The following is a 17,224-nucleotide window of genomic DNA, read 5'->3' as shown; positions in this document are numbered from 1 at the left end:
CTCCACGCCGACAGCCGGGCCCCCTTGGGCTGTGCGGATATTGGGCAAAAACAGAACAGGGAATGCCGCTGCGCCCGCGCCTCATTGGCTGAGCCCTCGGAAACCTCCCGGCTACAATGACGTCACTGCTCTGCCTAAGCAGCGGTCCACTCCCGGACCTCTGATTGGTTACAAGGCAGGAGGGCAGGGCGGGCCCCCGCCCCTCCCCCCGCCCACTGGTTGCCGACCTGTTGCCCACTGTCTCCAGGGAGAACTTCAGGCCTAGTTGAGCACCTAGGACAGATGGTGGCACCTAGCTCCCACCCCAGGGGCATGGGAAACAGCCGGCTCCCTTATACCACTGCTGCATCTAGTAGCCTGGTGCCTACCGAGTATAAAGCAAAACCCAGGACCGCCCCTTCCATCCCGGAGGAAAACACTCCAGAGCAGGCCTCTCCCCCTAGGCCACAAATCGCGAGTGCTCCACTCACATCCGCAGGAAAGCTCAGTCTGTAAACACAGGTCCTTGAGCGATCACGGTTTTTGAAATGAGAGCCCATTCGAGACCCAAAGTGCAATGTCAACATCTCCAATTTAAAAGACAGGAATAAAGCTACGGGGTAAGAAATCCACAAACCGAAATGAGCAGGGTACTTTAAAAATAAAAGCGTTTATCTTTTCTTAGTATATACATGTCAAGTAATCTACTACACTGTTTCCATCCCCCAGGACAATCCTGAGGGATTGCCTTCATTACCTACATTTTGCACAAAAAGAGGCTCAGAGACAAATAACTTTCCTGTTCTCCCTTAGCTTGAGGAAAGACCTGAACCCCTGTCATCTCACCCACAACTGGCCTGGCAATCCTCTAATCTGCAATTATACAAAAACAAAGCAAAAGCCAACAGCAATAACAAAGCAAAGCAAAACAAACAAACAAACAAACAAACAAACAAACAAACAGTATTTCAGACAGTCACAGAACACAATTCAAACTGTGGATAACACATGCGGATTGCAGTGCAGTGGAGCCTGGCCCATGCAAGGATCCAAGCAAGGACTCTACGCTGACACGCATACACTGATGGCAGTTTTTCATGAAAGCATGGAACCTGAAAATGAGAATGGGGAAAAAGAACCACTTGGGACATTGTTAAATTAAGTTTAAAAACTAAAGTAATGTATGCAATTGTTAAGCAATTTAATATTCATAAAATGCTTTGTGTCAGCCATTTTTAACATCTTGGGGTTTGCTCTTTTATATTTCCTCCCAAGTTTACTGTGAATATCTGACATCTTTTTAGTCTTTCTTTTTTGCTCTCAACAATTTGTTTCAACACAATCTTATTTCAGGATATTTCTTTCCCTTTATCACTCTAACTGAAAAGCCACACGGTTCTTTGTAAAAGGGTGGTCAAAGTTTGAAACCTAAGCCAGAGAGAAGCAAGTAAGTTAAGCACCAAGAAGTCTAAATTCAACCCAATTACATAAATACCAGCAAGTAAGGTTTAGGGATACAGCAAGTTCCTTTCCTGTTGACAGAAGAGATGGGTTCCTGATACCAAGAAGGACCTGACATCAGAAAGAACACAGCATCTGGTGCCATCTACTGGCCGTGGAGCAGGAAGTGGGGACAAAGGGTGCTCCAACATTGAGTACTTACAAGCCCAAGCCACAGCTCCCATCACTACATAGGCATGAATCGATAAATAGGCCTTGCCTCCCAAACACAGGAGTTCTAAAATGCTTGGAGACCAGTTCTATGGCAAGAATTTTAATGAAAAAATCTGCATATGATAGCATAAGGAAGGTGCTTTTCAGCTTGCAAGAAAAACTAAGAACTGAGTAGTTAAAATGGAGAAACAAACACATATGGCATGGCTATCAACTTTTATCTAGTCCCTGAGTCCCTGGCCTAGGGGCTTTTCTTCCCATGGTCCCAGCTAAATGAAAAGTTGCTGCCAATGCTGAGCTCACCTCATCCTGTCACATCTGGCCAAGGGAGGCTGCCTCGGCGAGTACCTCAGAACTTGATCCCCACAGTCCTCAACTGCCTGAAGGGTATAAGGCTGTGGGAATTAAAATCCTCTTCACAACAAACTTTATAAAACTATTATGAGATAAATTTTGTCTTTTATGTTTCTGAGATATGGACTTCATTTTGTGAAGAAGCAAATACCCACACAGGGCATCTCTGCTTCAGTAGCAAGCCCTTCTTTGCTGTCACTGTAAAGATTTCCATGTTGTGGCTCTTTTCATGACATTAGAATCTTCAAAACCTCTGAAAGGGAAATCCGCACACATGCACGTGTGTGCACCCATACACTACTGTATTGCAGAGGACACAGAAGAGGGCAGCGGCGGTCTTTGTGTGGGCACAAATAGCTCTACAGGGCTCCATGTTAATCCTATCTCTAGATGCTTTTGTTGTAAATAAAAAGAGAAAGCAAGGTGGGGTGCAGCACAATTGCAGCCCTAGCACTCAGCACAGGGCAGGTGACAGACAAGGGAACTAGGGGCTGGAGGGCAGGCTCAGGGGTTAAGAGCACCTGCTGCTCTTACACAGGATCTGGCTTTGGTTCCCAGCACCCACACCAGGTGGCTCACAACCATCTGTAACTCCAGTTCCAGGCGATCTAATGTCTCTTCTATGTGGTGTACATGCAGAGTGCAGGCACACAGACACAAATACAACTTAAAAACCAGTGACTTTTAAAAGGGGCATCAGTCCTATCTTAATATCTTTAAATACTTTCCAAAACCAAATAGTAGAAATGGTTCAGTGAGAAAGCTGATAGCACTACACTCTAATTCAAAAGGCACCAGGCACTCCATGGACCTGGGGCTACAGCAGCAAAAAGGCAAGCCTCATTTCTCAGAATGGAAGAATCAATTGGTAAAAGTATGGTGGATATAAGCTTATGCTAAGTGCTGTGAAGAAAGTCGAGGTGGGCTTGGACAGCAGGTGCAGCAGGGGAATGGAAAAGCTTACACAAGTCATTACACAACCCAGTACTTTTACTTTTACATAGACAGACCAGGGAACCGAGAATAATCACACATTCATTGTAGCTGGGGGGAGTGGTGCGCAGTGTTAATACTAGCACTGGTGAGACAAAGGCAAGGAGATCTCTGTGAGCTCTGAGAGTTTGAGTTCTAGGACTGCCAGGGCTACATAGAGAAAAAACTTGTCTCAAACAAACAGATAAATGTTTATCCAAAAGTATACTATTGTCCCTGAAATATTATTCACAAAAGCAAGAGCAGCCTAAATGCCCACCTGCTGTTGTTGAAATATAAGCAAAACAAGGTATAAGCTGAGGATGAAGTATTCATGAGCTGTAAAAAGGAAGAGGGCACTAATGCACGCCACAGTGTGGGGGACGCCAACTGAGAGCAGCCAGGCAAAACAGCACATGATTCCACTAATAGAAAACACCCCAACAGGCATACTGAGGACATGGTGTACATCAGTGATCTGTGAGGGCAGGTGCTGAGGCTAGAGTATTAAGAGAGGTCAAGGTTTCTTTGGGGGGATGCTGATAGACTCTAGAAGTAAAGATGAATTCCTGCCTAAATGCACACACTACAACTACCATCAACTTTAACACAGTATGTTTTATGATCTATGAATCTCTCAATAGAGAGAAGGTACGTGAGCACATTCAGAGGAGAGGGAACATTCCAGAGGAAGAAAAATTAAGTGGAAAGCCAAGGCAGGCACATGTCTGACCTCAAAGAAGAGCAAAGAGCACAGCATGTGTTCGAGTGCAGTGAGCTAGGGTGTGAGTACAGATCACAAGGGGGCCTGGAGACTGTAGAGAAATGGACTTTATGCCAACAGTCTCTCACCGAAAGCAGGAGGAACGTGAGGCGATGTTTGCTATGGGGTGGAGAGTAAAAAGAGGGCACAGAGGCCTATCTGGAGCTACTACTGCAGTCCAGGCAAGAGTGGGAGCTTCTACTGGTGTTGGTGGTAAACAGTGGCCAAACAAACATCAAATGGATTTCCCAGTCAGATACAGGCTATGAAAGAGAGCAGTTGATGAGGACCCCAGCATTTGTCTGAACGAAGAAGTAAATGCAACGGGCAGACTCAGGGAAGAGCACAGCAGGAAGCAAGGGCCCTCACACTAGAGGAGTCTGAGCCTGTAGGCACGAGCATGGCTGCAGTTTAGTGAAGGTCCACCCTCACACGCATATCCAAAGCCACAAGGGAGACAGGGCCACATGGAAGTAGTGAGTCAAAGGACAAAGCCCTGGCCATGCCAACACACAGCTACGTAGGAACAGAAGATCTGACACAAGGCGTGGCCCTGGAAGAGAGCAGCCTGTTAGAGGATAAGGTCCTAGCCATATTCCCCTCCCCTTCCTCGCAGATTTAAAAATCTACTCAAAGGGAAATGGAGATCCTTTTGTTACATGAAATAAGCATGACCAACACAAATATTGCGTGTTTTCTCTTCAACATGAAATCTAGATTTAAATACACATGTTTACATACATGTGAATGGGGTCATGAATGTATAAAGGGGACCATGAGAGAAGAGAAAGAGATCTTGAGAGGGCAGAGAGGAGAAGAGCAGGTCCTGGAATATGAAAGCAACAGGAGAACTACTTGGAGGAGGAGAGACCAGCAGAAGGGGGCAGTCATGGGGAGAGTGAACAGAAAACAAAGCAGGTGATACAGACCATGGAAGTGCCCGACACCACCCATTACTGTGTATGTTAACCAAGAAATTAACAAGGACATTAGAGATATAGCCAAAAAGAATACAAAATAATGAGACACAAGTGTAACTGCAGAACTGTTTAAAATTGCGAAAGATGAGAAATAATCGGAATGTTAACATTTACAGGGGCAGCTGGGCATGGTGGCCTTTAATCCCAGAACTTGGGAGGCAGAGGCAGGCGGATCACTGTGAGTTGGAGGCAAGCCTGGTCTACAAAGTGAGTCCAGGACAGCCAAGGTTACAGAGAAACCCTGTCACAAAAAACCAAAAACAACAACAAAACAAGATCAAAAAAACCACAAAAAAACAAAACCAACCAAACAAAACCCCAAACCTCCTGCACACCCCCAAAAGAAAAAACCCCCAACAACACATTAACAGGGGCTATAATCGCCATAGTCTACCTGCAATAAATTGGAGGGGGCTTACACGCACTGCCCAATGAAGGCTTTGCTAAGAGCAGTGGCATAACCAACTTCCGTTCAAAGCAGACACATATAAAAATATGTTTATGTACTTTTCTCTGAGTGGACAGGCGACTTGCTGCAGATAACCTTCCCAAGGTATCAAAAAAAAGTTGATCAATTATGGCACAACTAAAAAGCCACAGGATGCCACATCTCTAAACAACAGTACGAACATAAAAATGTTCATAGTAAAGCCTAGCAGTGGTGGACATGCCTTTAATGCCAACACTCGGGAGGGAGACGCAGGCGGATCTCTGAATTTGAGGCCAGCCTGGTCTACAGAGGACAGCAGGGTTACAGAAATAACCGTGTCTCAGAAAAAATAAATAAATAAAAATAAAAACAAAGTGTTCACAGTAAATGAGGCCAGAGTTAGAGGAGGGCTGTATGTATATTTTACTTATTTCATGGGTGGGGATAAGAAAATATTTCCATAAGAGCCTGAAAAGACACACACAAAATCCTTTGGGTGTAGATTAAAGGGGAATTTGGCTTTTCTTTTGCTGTCTGGTTTTCCTAAGTATGTTTTTTACAGCAAACATGTATGGCTTTTGTTACTGAGAGAACACAGTAAATGGTATTTTGGGGAGAAATGAAGGATATACAAAAATCTAAAGCTATAGCTTTTCTTTCAGTTTTTAAACTTCCAAGAATCAAGATATCTAAATCTAAACTGGCATGGTGACATATTTTCAATCCCAGCAACAAGGAGACAGAGGCAGGAGTGTCCCACTTTCAAGGCTAGCCTGGGCTATATAACAAGACTTGTCTCAAGATAAAACAAGTCTATGTGTAGAAAGAGAAAATGTCTAGGGAGAATCTTAAATCTAGTAATAAAAATATTTGTCAAATAAATATAAAATGGGTAGAAATATTGCTTTATTAGGGAAAAGTATCCAAGTTACCTTCTATTTTTAAGCACACCTAGCAAGCATCCGAGGGGAAAGCACATCCAGGTTCTAAGGACAGACAAACGGGCTGGCAGCCACCCGAGGGACCCCAAGGGACATGGCCTTAAAGTGTTTACCTTCTTCCTGAGGAAAAGTAGGTAAACTGGTGTCATAAATAAGACTTTCTTACTTTATAAGAAGGAAGAACTAAGATCCTGTTTTGATGTGTATTAAATACAAAATATAAAATACTTTCTGACCCAGACGAGGGGGAAATCCTCCTTCCAACACCTCAAGTCTCATGCAATAAAATCCAGAGGTCTGTTGAATCCACCTTTTCGATTCATGTATTGCCTATGATAAAAAGAGAAAAGCGTTTTTTAAAAAAAGTTTGGACTCTTATTTTAAAAATATAAAAACATACTTCAAGAATTCAAACTAAAGCTGGGTGTGGTGGCGCACACCTTTAATCCCAGCACTCGGGAGGCAGAGGCAGGCGGATCGCTATGAGTTCGAGGCCAGCCTGGTCTACAAAGCGAGTCCAGGACAGTCAAGGCTACACAAAGAAACCCTGTCTCAAAAAACAAACAAACAAAACACAAAAAACAAATAAACAACAACAACAACAAAACAAAAAGAAAAAGAATTCAAACTAACAATACCTTTTCAAATGAACATTATCTGGCTGTGATGGTGTGAGACAGAATCTCAGGCACTGCAGGTGTGCGGGTGTAACGACTGCAAGTTCAAGGCCAGCCTGGGGTACAAAGAGACCCTGGTGCAGTGGGTAAGGGCGTTTCCCTTCCAAGCACAAGGAATGTGAAGAACTGGGCATGGCTGCGTGTGCTATAACCCCAGAAGTAGGGGGAGAGAGAGCTCACTGACCATAGTCTAGCCAGAACTATGCGCTCTGCTTCAGAAACCATGCCTCAATGTTGTAACGGGCAGAGCTACTTGCTTACATGAACATTGGAAGGAAATTTTAATATATCAGAATCCACAACAAAGACAGTATATTTCACAGGAGCCAGTCTTGGTGGCCTGTGTTTAAATTCAAACACCTGGGCAGTGGAGGCCCGAGGACTGGGTCATGTTTATCTTCAGCTATAAGTCTCAAAAAGTGGGGGAAGGACACCTGAGTGAGCACACACGTGCAAACAATATGGAAAACGTCAACATTTCTTTTCCAAGAGTCCGAGCACAAACACAGCCCGGGGGAGGGGCATACATACCTGTACTTCCTTTTCTGAGACACGTTTATGGCATAGGCGTTTACAGAGCCATCTACCTTCTTGCCCTGGAGAGAAACAGGGAGCCATGTTAAATACCTGGCTCACAGAGGGGATCCTGTGGCTACATTTTTGAGTAGCAAGAGCCATTCAAGGAAAAGGCCCAATGAAGGAGAGAGGTCAGCTCCAGAGGATACCCCACGGACTTTCAAGTGTCACAATTCTGTTTATACCTAAGTATCAATACAGTATTCAAATAAGCAAACATTCAGGGCTGGGGTGTTCTTAGTGATGGGGTGCCTCCCTTGCATGCACAATCCTTGGCACCACACACACACACACAAACCCAATAAGCATTCTTTTTCATGTGATGAGCAAGGCATGTTGGGAAACAGAAGCAGATCGAACTTCCTTCAAAGAATTTTTTTTTTTTAACCGTACAGGGTTTCTCTGTGTAGCCCTGGCTATCCTGGAATTCACTTTGTAGACCAGGCTGGCCTTGAACTCACAGCGATCCGCCTGCCTCTGCCTCCCGAGTGCTGGGATTAAAGGTGTGTGCCAACCAGCATCAAAAAATCTTTTGAAATAAGAGAAAAGTTCTCATTTAGCCTTTGCTCATAGTATTCTCAAGTGAAGCTGGGACAGTTTTCTTTATGTTTCTAATTCCCATTTCTTGCAGAGAAGGTTTGACATTTAATCAGGAGTTGGAACTTGAAGCAGGCCCGAGATGAGCTGATGCTGTTGGCTTCCCAAGCACACAGCTTCCTTCTCATGGTGCCCACGCAGCCACTTCACCCCTTTCCCATTTGCTCCCGTGCTAGGCTTCATGTCTGACTTGCCTTCCCTGAACCATCTGGCCTTTAGCTATCTGCGTGCTGTCCCCTGGCCAAGGCCTAATTCGAATGATCCAGTTGCTGACAGTACCACTGTCTTTTCTATTCCTGAACAGAAGCAATGTCAACTGTGGCTCCTCCAAGCATCATGTGTGTTACCCTACAATAGTGTGCTGCTGCCTTTGCTTGTCTGTTAGTTTTCAGGTGGACTCGAGCAGCCCAGGACAGCTTACATGTACCTGATGATGGCCTGAACTTCTCAATTCCTCTGCTCAAAAGTGCTAGGATGCATGCACGCATGTAGGGACCAGAGCTCTATGTTGAGTGTTTTCCTCAGTTGCTCTCCATATTTTAAATGGTTTCACACTTGTCTTGTGTGTATGTTGTGTACACACACACACACACACACACACACACACACACACACACCCCATCTCACTAGCCCTCTACCTTACTTGAGACAGGAGACTCACTGGTCTTATCAAGCCTGCTAGAGTGCTGGCCAACAAGCTCTAGGCACCCGCCTATCTCTCTGTGTCTGTTGCCGTTCCACCGCTGGGATTACAGATGCACACTACTGAGCCTGGGGCTTTTTGTAGGTGCTGGGGATCTAAGCTCAGGGCCTCATATTTGCACAGTCAGCCCTTTGTCAACTGAGCCACCTCCTAAGTCCCAATTTGGACTTAATTTTCTTTCTTTCTTTCTCTATTCTTTTGGTTTTTCAAGACAGGGTCTCTCTGTGTAGCCTTGGCTGTGCTAGATTCATTTTGTAGACCAGGCTGGCCTTGAACACAGAGACTCAGAGATCTGCCTGCCTCTGTCTCCTTAAGGGCTGGGACTACACTGAGCCCAGCTGGACTTAATTTTTTATTCCTAGTTTCATTTCTATTTTCAGGAGAGCAGTGATACTGAACAAACTACTCAGAGTTTCATCACCCGAGTAGGCAAGACCTGGAAAGACTAGCCAGGCATAGGAACAGTATGCTGAACTTCTCACTGAGTTCACTCTCCAGAGGTTTACTCATTTTTCTGGAGGCTCCTGGAGAGTTGCATATTACTAACTCTATTCTCATGCCAGGAGAAAAAATATTTATCCATTAGTAAAAATAAGGAAACTATGAATGTTTAATAGAAAGAAAAAGAATGAGCCAAGAGACTTTAACTGATACACAGGAAGCTCAAGTGCACGTGAGCTAAATTAACGCCTGTGTGAAGTGCTCTGAGAATAATCACATATGGGCGGGGCTGGGGCTCAGTGGGGCATAAATGACCTATCATGCACTGATCCAAACCAGACGGAAGAAGAGCCCTGACCCCAGCTGCCTTCATATTATGCTACACTGCATTTTGTAGAATCTAAAAATGCTTAATGTCTCCTTTATAAGCAAACCTCTTCTGACTACAGCGTGTCAGTGTCTTGAGACCTTTACAACCATCAGGAATTACAAATATGAACCAGGCAATTACAAGACCCAAAACCAAGGTCCTTCGCCACTATTTTTTTTTTCCCCCTCGAGACAGGGCTTCTCTGTGTAGCTGTGGCTGTTGTAGACCAGGCTAGCCTCGAATTCACAGAAATCCACCTGCCTCTGCCTCCTGAGTGCTGGGATTACAGGTGTGCACCACCATGCCAAACTGAAACAGCTTGGCTCTCTTTGCCACTATTTTTGTTTGTTTGTTTGTTTTTGTTTTTCGAGACAGGGTCTCTCTGTGTAGCCTTAGTTGTCCTAGACTTACTTTGTAGATGAGGCTGGCCTCAAACTCACAGCGATCCACCTGCCTCTGGCATGTGCTCCAGACATCACAGGAATTAGAAAGAAAGCCTTACGGCATGCAAGATGACACCATACATCAACAACTTAGCGAACAGGGGACCAGCAGAAGGAGGTTATTTTGATAATCCTTTTGCACAAATGCGCTGTTCTCCTTGTCCTCAGTTTACCCCACCTCTCATCTGTCCCCCATACAGTCCCCATGGTCATCGTCTGGAAACACAGTTTCATGTCACTCCCTTGTTTATAATAGTTGCTTTGGCTTAGAGATCTACCTTTGTTGGTAGAGCATTGGCTAGTGTTTGTGAAGCCTGGGGTTCAGATCCCAGCACCACACAAACTGGGCATGGTGGTGCCTGTCTGCGAATCCCATCACTCGGGATCCAGAGGCAAGAGAATCAAAAAGTTCAAGGTCTTCCTCGACTATATACCAAGTTTGAGGCTAGCCTGGGAAAAGTGACTGTGGACTGAAATCCTTGCTTCTTAATCCCAGCACTCAGATGACATGGGCAAGAGGACTTCAAGTTTAGGGCCAACCTGTGCTACATAGCAAAACCTGCCTGAAAAAGAGCAAAAACCTCCTGTTCTAAACCTCTACAGGCTCTAATCCCTTCACCTGGCTAAGAGCATAGTAATCCTCTGAGTTTGCCCCGAAGTCTCACCATAGATAGCCTCAGGCAGTCACTAGTCCGCCATGCACCTTGTCCCTCACACTTGACAAGCCCTGAGCTTCAAACGGCCTTGCTCCTTTTCTGTCTCAGCACTGCCTGTCCTTGAAGACCGACATCCTGTGTACTGGAGGTTCCCTGAAAGCTTGGTGCTTTCTCTGTAGTCAGAGACTCACTACAACAAAATAAGTTACTAGTGACAGCAAAAGAACACAGAAAACCAGGACAGGTGTAAGGGACACACTCGACCTAAAGTGTGTACCTGGTTCCATGTCTTACTTACTTTTGTGGAGTCAAAAGAGGCAAATCCCATTAACTTCATCATTTCAATTTCTTCCTCTGTTTTACCCTCCAAATCTTCCTCTACAAAAATGAATGAGGTTCTGAATCTTTATCATTTTATTTGTGGATGCATAGAGACGTACATTTGTATCAAAAAAGAGAGAGAGAGAGAGAGAGAGAGAGAGAGAGAGAGAGAGAGAGAGAATAGCAACATATTTGTATACATTTCACCTCACCAGCAAAGAACAAATAAAAGAAAAATTTAACAAGAAACATTGACTAATCTGACACAACAGAATGTCCATCATGTCCGCTCCACAGACCTTTAGCATCGGATGCAACGCCGTCAACCTTTGAGCATGTTCCCCAAAAAGAATTTTTTCATGATTTTTATAATACTGTCCCTAAATCAGAACCAACACACACACTAGAATTCACTATTGTATAATGCCCTATAAAAGGTTAATATTTATATGTTCAAAATGGTACTTTTAACATGACTGAAATTATCTACACAAGTCAGCTTATCCAGTAACATTACCGGTAATCTGACGTTCTTTGCTCTTTATTTCTTTAGTTTCTTTCTTTTCCTCGTCTCTTCTCTCTTTCAGTCGAGAAGGGGAGGGAGACGTGGATCTATGTCGTCTTGGAGACCTAGTATTTATGAAGTAAAGACGTTAGAAACACACACAAGGCCGTCCTGTTGGTCCCTACAGCTGTCCATGAGCTTCCACAGGGAGACTGAACATAGCCATCGACAGAGGACAGAGTCTACCCTCCAGTGCAGACGGAGGAAGGGTCTGTCTGGTGGTTGGAAGAAAAGCTTCATTTACCATTCACTAAGTCTAGAAAAATCTGTGAGACAGAAAAATCTGTGAGACAGAAAAATCTGCCTCCCACACTATTAAGAGGGGCTGGAGAGATGGATTGGTAGTTAAGAGCAAGTGCTGCTTTGGAAGAAGACTCAGGCTTGCTTCCCAGTCACCTATAACTGCAGCTCCTGGGATCTGACACTCTCCAGCCTCTGTGGGCACCACAGGTATGTACGTGATCAACACGTAAAACTCATGCAAGTGTGCATATATTTAAAAATATTTTTAAAGAAAGTTTGTAACGGGACTGGCAAGATGGTTCCAGAGGTAACAGCGCTTGACAGCCTGAGTTAATTCCAAGGGCCCATGCAGTGGAAGGAGGAAAGTGACTTCCACGTTACCCCTCAACACCCACATGCCCACCCACTTCAAATGTAATAAACAATTTTAACATGAACATGTGTGTTTCTAACAAATATCCTCCTAAACAACTACTGATGTTTCTGAATCAATAGCCCACTTCTACCTCTCTTCAAAGGATGCCTGTTCTTGACTGTATGCTTAAATCTGTTACTCTACTAAGCACCGTTCTAAGGGGGTTTCAGCCATTATTCCTCATTGCTCTTCAAGACGACTCTTGGGCTGGAGAGAATGGCTCAGTGGTTAAGAGCATTCACTGGTTGCTCTTCCAGAGTAAATGGGTTCTAGCCCCGACCACAGCTTACAACTGTCTGGAACTAGTTTCTGACGCACCACATGCAGACATACAAGAAGGCAAACCACCAATACAAAGAAAATAAAAATAAGACAAATATCTTTTTAAAAGACTACTCTACTATGCAGTGTAATTAAGCCATATGCCAAGAGTAATACTAGCTTTAGAACAATGTGTGCTTAACTCTGCCATTTCATGAAACTGGAAGTTCCCTTCCAGGTGATACAGGCAAAGTTAAGGGTAGCTCCCAGGCTCTTTGTTTTTTGTTTTGTTTTGGTTTGGTTTTTGGTTTTTTTGAGACAGGGTCTCTCTGTGTAGCCTTGGCTGTCCTGGACTCACTTCGTAGACCAGGCTGGCCTCAAACTCACAAAGATCTTCCTGCCTCTGCCTCCTGAGTGCGGAGATTAAAAGCCCACATCACCATGCCCATCTCTGCTCTCTGCATCTTTGAGGTGAAGCTTGTTTTCTTTCTTTACACTCACCTGGAGCGTCTTCGGTGTGGGGATCTTGAGCGGCTCCTTCTGCGATCTCTCTCCCGGGACCTGGACCTTTCTCGGCGCCTTCTTTCTCGATCCCGGGATGTGGACCGGGACCGCCTACGTTCTAATACAAACACACAAAAACAGTGGAGCTGACAGTTAGTGCAAACACCTACAGCTGTCCTATTGGAGCATAATGTAAGCCACTTCCAGCAGTCATAAAAAAGCAGCTCAGGCTGGGTGTGGTGGTACACCCCTTTAATCTTAGCTCTCAGGAGGCAGAGGCAAGAGGATCACTGTGAGTTCAAGGCCAGCCTGGTCTACAAAGAGTCCAGGACAGCCAAGGCTAACACGAGAAGAGACCCTGTATCAAGGGGAAAAAAAAAAAAAAAAAGAAGAGAGCCCAGGGGGAAAAAGCAAGCAAGGCCCTGTGAGTTAGAGAGTTCTACTCTGTGAGTTCCAGAATAGCCACAGCCATGTAACAGAGAAACCAGCCTGTCTCAAAGAAAATAAACAAACAAAAAGTAATTTGTGGGCATAGTGACACTCCCGTAACGCCAGGGCTGGGAAGAGGAGGCAAAAAGATCAATTGTTTAAAACCAAACTCTGGTAGCGGTGGTAGGGGGAAGTTGCTCAGAAATTTGCCTTGCATGTGTGAGGCACTAGGTTCAGGTCTCTTCAACACACACACACACACACACACACACACACACACACACACCACACATAACTTAAAGTCAAAGAATGTAGCATATTTAAAACCATCTATATTTCTACGCTTTATACAATAGTTCACTATCCATTTTGATATTTTTATCAATCAGAATATTTTTCTTTTTCTTTTTTCTTTTTTTTTGGTGGGGAGGGGAGTTTCCAGACAGGGTTTCTGTGTGAAGCCCTGGCTGTCTTGGATTTGCTTTGTAGCCTAGGTTGGCCTTGAACTCACCGAGATCCGCCTGCCTCTGCCTCCCGAGGGCTGGGATTAAAGGTGTGTGCACCACCACACCCAGCAGCTCACGCCTTTAATCCCAGCCTTTGGGAGGCAGAGGCAGGCGGATCGATGTGAGTTCGAGGCCAGCCAGCCTGGTCTACAAAGTGAGTCCAGGACAGCCAAGGCTACACAGAGAAACCCCGTCTCGAAAAACCAAAAGTAAATAAATAAAGGCGTGAGCCACCACGACCAGCCAGGATCATGGTTTTAACACAAAGGTTTGTGCTTCCTGAAAGTCGGCTGTGTAAGAGGGTACGGTTTTTCTCCCCCCTACTTGCTTAATCTACCATTTCTTGTATTAATTAGTAAATTGGTCAAAGTAAAGCATGCCACACAATATGTATTCTTTCCCACAAAGGAAACCCACAATCTATTGTAAAGTTGCATCACTTTAAGGGCTCAATTTGCCTGAGGTCCTGGTTGGCTAGCAAGAAAATCGAGTATTCGCCAGTTAAAGACGAGCCTTGTTCTAAACATCTAGAGACTCTAATTCTAATCCCTTAACATGGCTAAAAGGCACAGAAACCCTGAGTTTGCCACAAATTGCCACCTCAGTACTGTACCCTCAGGGACTGGGGTACAGAAGACATTAGGCTACCCGGTCTCAAATTCTAAACACTTCTAAGTAAGGACCTGCCAAGGCACTAGCATTTAGTAGGCATGTGTGAGCAAAGGCAATCACATGCTGAATGCTATGGAGGGTGACGTGAGTCACCAAATCAATCCTTCAAGGTAAAATTACCCACGATGATTACGGAGTTGGAGAAAGGTGGGCTGATTTATTCACGGTCACCCAGAAGCTAAGCGAAGGAACTGTGTAACTCTAATTCATGGTGAGGCTGAGGAGCGCAGGCCCCGGCCTCGCCCTGGCCCGAACTCTCTCCGTCCCTCCGGGGTGAGGACCCGGATAGTGCCTGCCACAGTCCCGAGCCGCGCGACTTTCTGGACTCACCCCTTCGCGGGGAGCGGCTTCGGCTTCGACCCATCGGAGTCCTACTCTTCTGACCGCCCCGGAAACGACTCCACGACTTCCGAAGCAGCCGGAAGTTGGTTTTGCCCGCCGACTGGAAACTCGCCGGAAGCGTTGGGAGGGTTCCGTCTTCTCCAGCCAGTGGCAGACGCTAAGTCCTGCCCCGGATGCCGCTCCGAGACCTGAAGTTCCAGGAGGTACTGACAGCCGCTTCTGCTTCTTCAAGTTTTGTTTTGTTTTGTTTTATTTTGTTTTTGGTTGCGACTTGCCCTTTTGTCCTTCCGGTAAATGCACCTAGCAGTCTATCGTTCCACCCAGCACAGTTCTCCCGTTTTTCCAGCGTTTCTCTGCACGTATAAAATACATCACACTTATTTTGTTGTGGTTTTGAGGCAGGTTTCACTACGTTGTTGTCCTGGAACTTGTTACATATACCAGGCTGGCGGATCTCAAACTCAGAGATCCGCCTGCCTCTGTCTCCTAAGTTGTGGGGTTTAAAGGAGTGCATCACAACGCCCCGCTACACGAAGTCTAATCATCGAATTAGCACGAGCAATCCGTTTGTAGTTTTTTACTTTTGCACGTAACTCTCATAAGAAACGAATACACCGGGGCTGGAGAGATGGCTCAGAGGTTAAGAGCACTGACTGCTCTTCCAAAGGTCATGAGTTCAATTCCCAGCAACCACATGGTGGCTCACAACCATCTCTTCTGGCCTGCAGGCAGAATGCTGTATACATAATAAATAAGTAAATTAAAAAAGAAAGAAAGAAAGAAAGAAAGAAAGAAACGAATACACCAAAGGTCGCAGTCAGCTTTGTTATCTCAGATGACAGCACTGAGATTGTGCCCTAAACTACCATGGCGGTTTGAGAAAGTTTATTTTTATACGTACACGTATGTCCTCAGAGGCTAGAAGAGGGTTTGTATCTCCTGGAGCTGGCCGTTTAGAGGCTCCTGACAGTAGGCAGTGAGAAAATGAGCCCAAGTGCTCTTACCCCTTGCATTCTGCTATTTCTTCAGTCGCAACTATGGTCTTTTGTAAGTAAAAGGCTCTAAGATTCCGTCCTTCCTCAAAGAACCTTCCAGAGAATGGCTTAGTCAGTAAACAGATCACCAAAAATGTTTGGTCCTCATCTTCTGAGCCTATAAATGTTACCTTATGTAAGTAAGGATTGCAGATGAGGTGGCTGCCCTCAATGACCCAGGAGACTCCTAAGTGCCTCCTCAAAGGTCTGCAACAAGGCAGAGGAAGGCTGACACAGAGCAGGTCCCAAAACTCCAGAGGCAGAGGGACTGACACTTGAGTGACAGCAACAGAAGATGCGAAAGGCAGGCGTTGTAGAAGTTTTGGTCTATATGAAGCACGTTTTTGTTTTAATCCCAGGTGTGGGATATGGAGGCTGTTCCAGTTTGTCCACAGCTGAGAACTGCCTCCTGAGAGGGGACATGATCTTTGTCAGCTGGAAACTACCTTTGTGCAGGAGCCTGGTCTTTACCAGTGGAAATAAATGCCAGACTCAGAAAAAGCTGGGGGCTTCGAGAAAGAAAAAGGCTGCTTCCCAGCATTTGGGAGGCAGAGGCCAGCCTGGTCTACTGAGTGCAGGTCAGCCAAGCTACACAGAGAAACCCTGTCTCAAAAAACAAACCAACACCACCACCAACAACAACAGCAAAAAACCCAACAACAACAACAACAACAACAACAACAAAACCCAACAACAAAAAAGGCTGCTGGTGCTTTCCTCATGTTCCTGGTTGCTGTCGATCGAGTTTGACAAGAAGATGGAGACATCCTGAAACAAGGATTGGCCTTGCCCCAAGGAACCAGATGACCTTAAACAGCAGAAGTAGCTGAGGAAAACTACACCCCCTCTCCACAATAACCATTCTCATCTACCTGGTGTTGGGGTATTTAGAAGGGATTGGGGAGAAGTAGGGAGAAAACAATTTAAGGAACCCCAAATAAAATTTAAAAAATTAAAATTTTTTTTTTATTTTTTTGAGACAGGGTTTCTCTGTGTAGCTTTGGCCATCCTGGACTCACTTTGTAGACCAGGCTGGCCTCGAACTCACAGCAATCCGCCTGCCTCTGCCTCCCGAGTGCTGGGATTAAAGGCGTGCGCCACCACGCCTGGCCTAAAATTAATTTTAAAAATACCCGTACAGGCAGGGAGTGGATTCTTCATGGGGAGTTGCAGAGGGAGGAAAGCTCTGCTCGACACCCTCTCTCAGTCACAGAAATAGATTGTGGACTTCTGACCTCTTGAACTGTGAGAGAATGCATTCTGTAGTTTTTTAGGCTAACTTGTCTGTGGTAAATTTGCTACAATAGTGTCAGGAAGCCAATACCATCAACACAGCAGGGAACCCTGTAAAATAACTGAGCAGGAAAGTAACACTA

The 17,224-nt window shown here is 45.2% G+C and overlaps 1 protein-coding gene across 1 annotated transcript; it reads right to left on the bottom strand.

Annotated features, from left to right (window-relative positions):
* Positions 1–5,788: 5,788 nt before the first annotated feature.
* Positions 5,789–14,969, bottom strand: Snrnp27 (small nuclear ribonucleoprotein U4/U6.U5 subunit 27). Its single transcript, XM_051154845.1, has 6 exons — positions 14,803–14,969; positions 12,863–12,983; positions 11,395–11,507; positions 10,855–10,934; positions 7,302–7,366; positions 5,789–6,423 (listed from the first exon to the last, which is right to left on the bottom strand). Exons 1-6 carry the CDS (start codon positions 14,834–14,836, stop codon positions 6,369–6,371), a joined length of 468 nt encoding a protein of 155 aa, XP_051010802.1. The 5' UTR covers positions 14,837–14,969; the 3' UTR covers positions 5,789–6,368.
* Between the last annotated feature and the right edge of the window lie 2,255 nt (positions 14,970–17,224).

Source organism: Acomys russatus, chromosome 13 (assembly GCF_903995435.1).
Source record: "Acomys russatus chromosome 13, mAcoRus1.1, whole genome shotgun sequence".
NCBI classification, from domain to species: Eukaryota; Metazoa; Chordata; class Mammalia; order Rodentia; family Muridae; genus Acomys; species Acomys russatus.
This window is presented reverse-complemented; position numbering and strand designations above follow the sequence as displayed.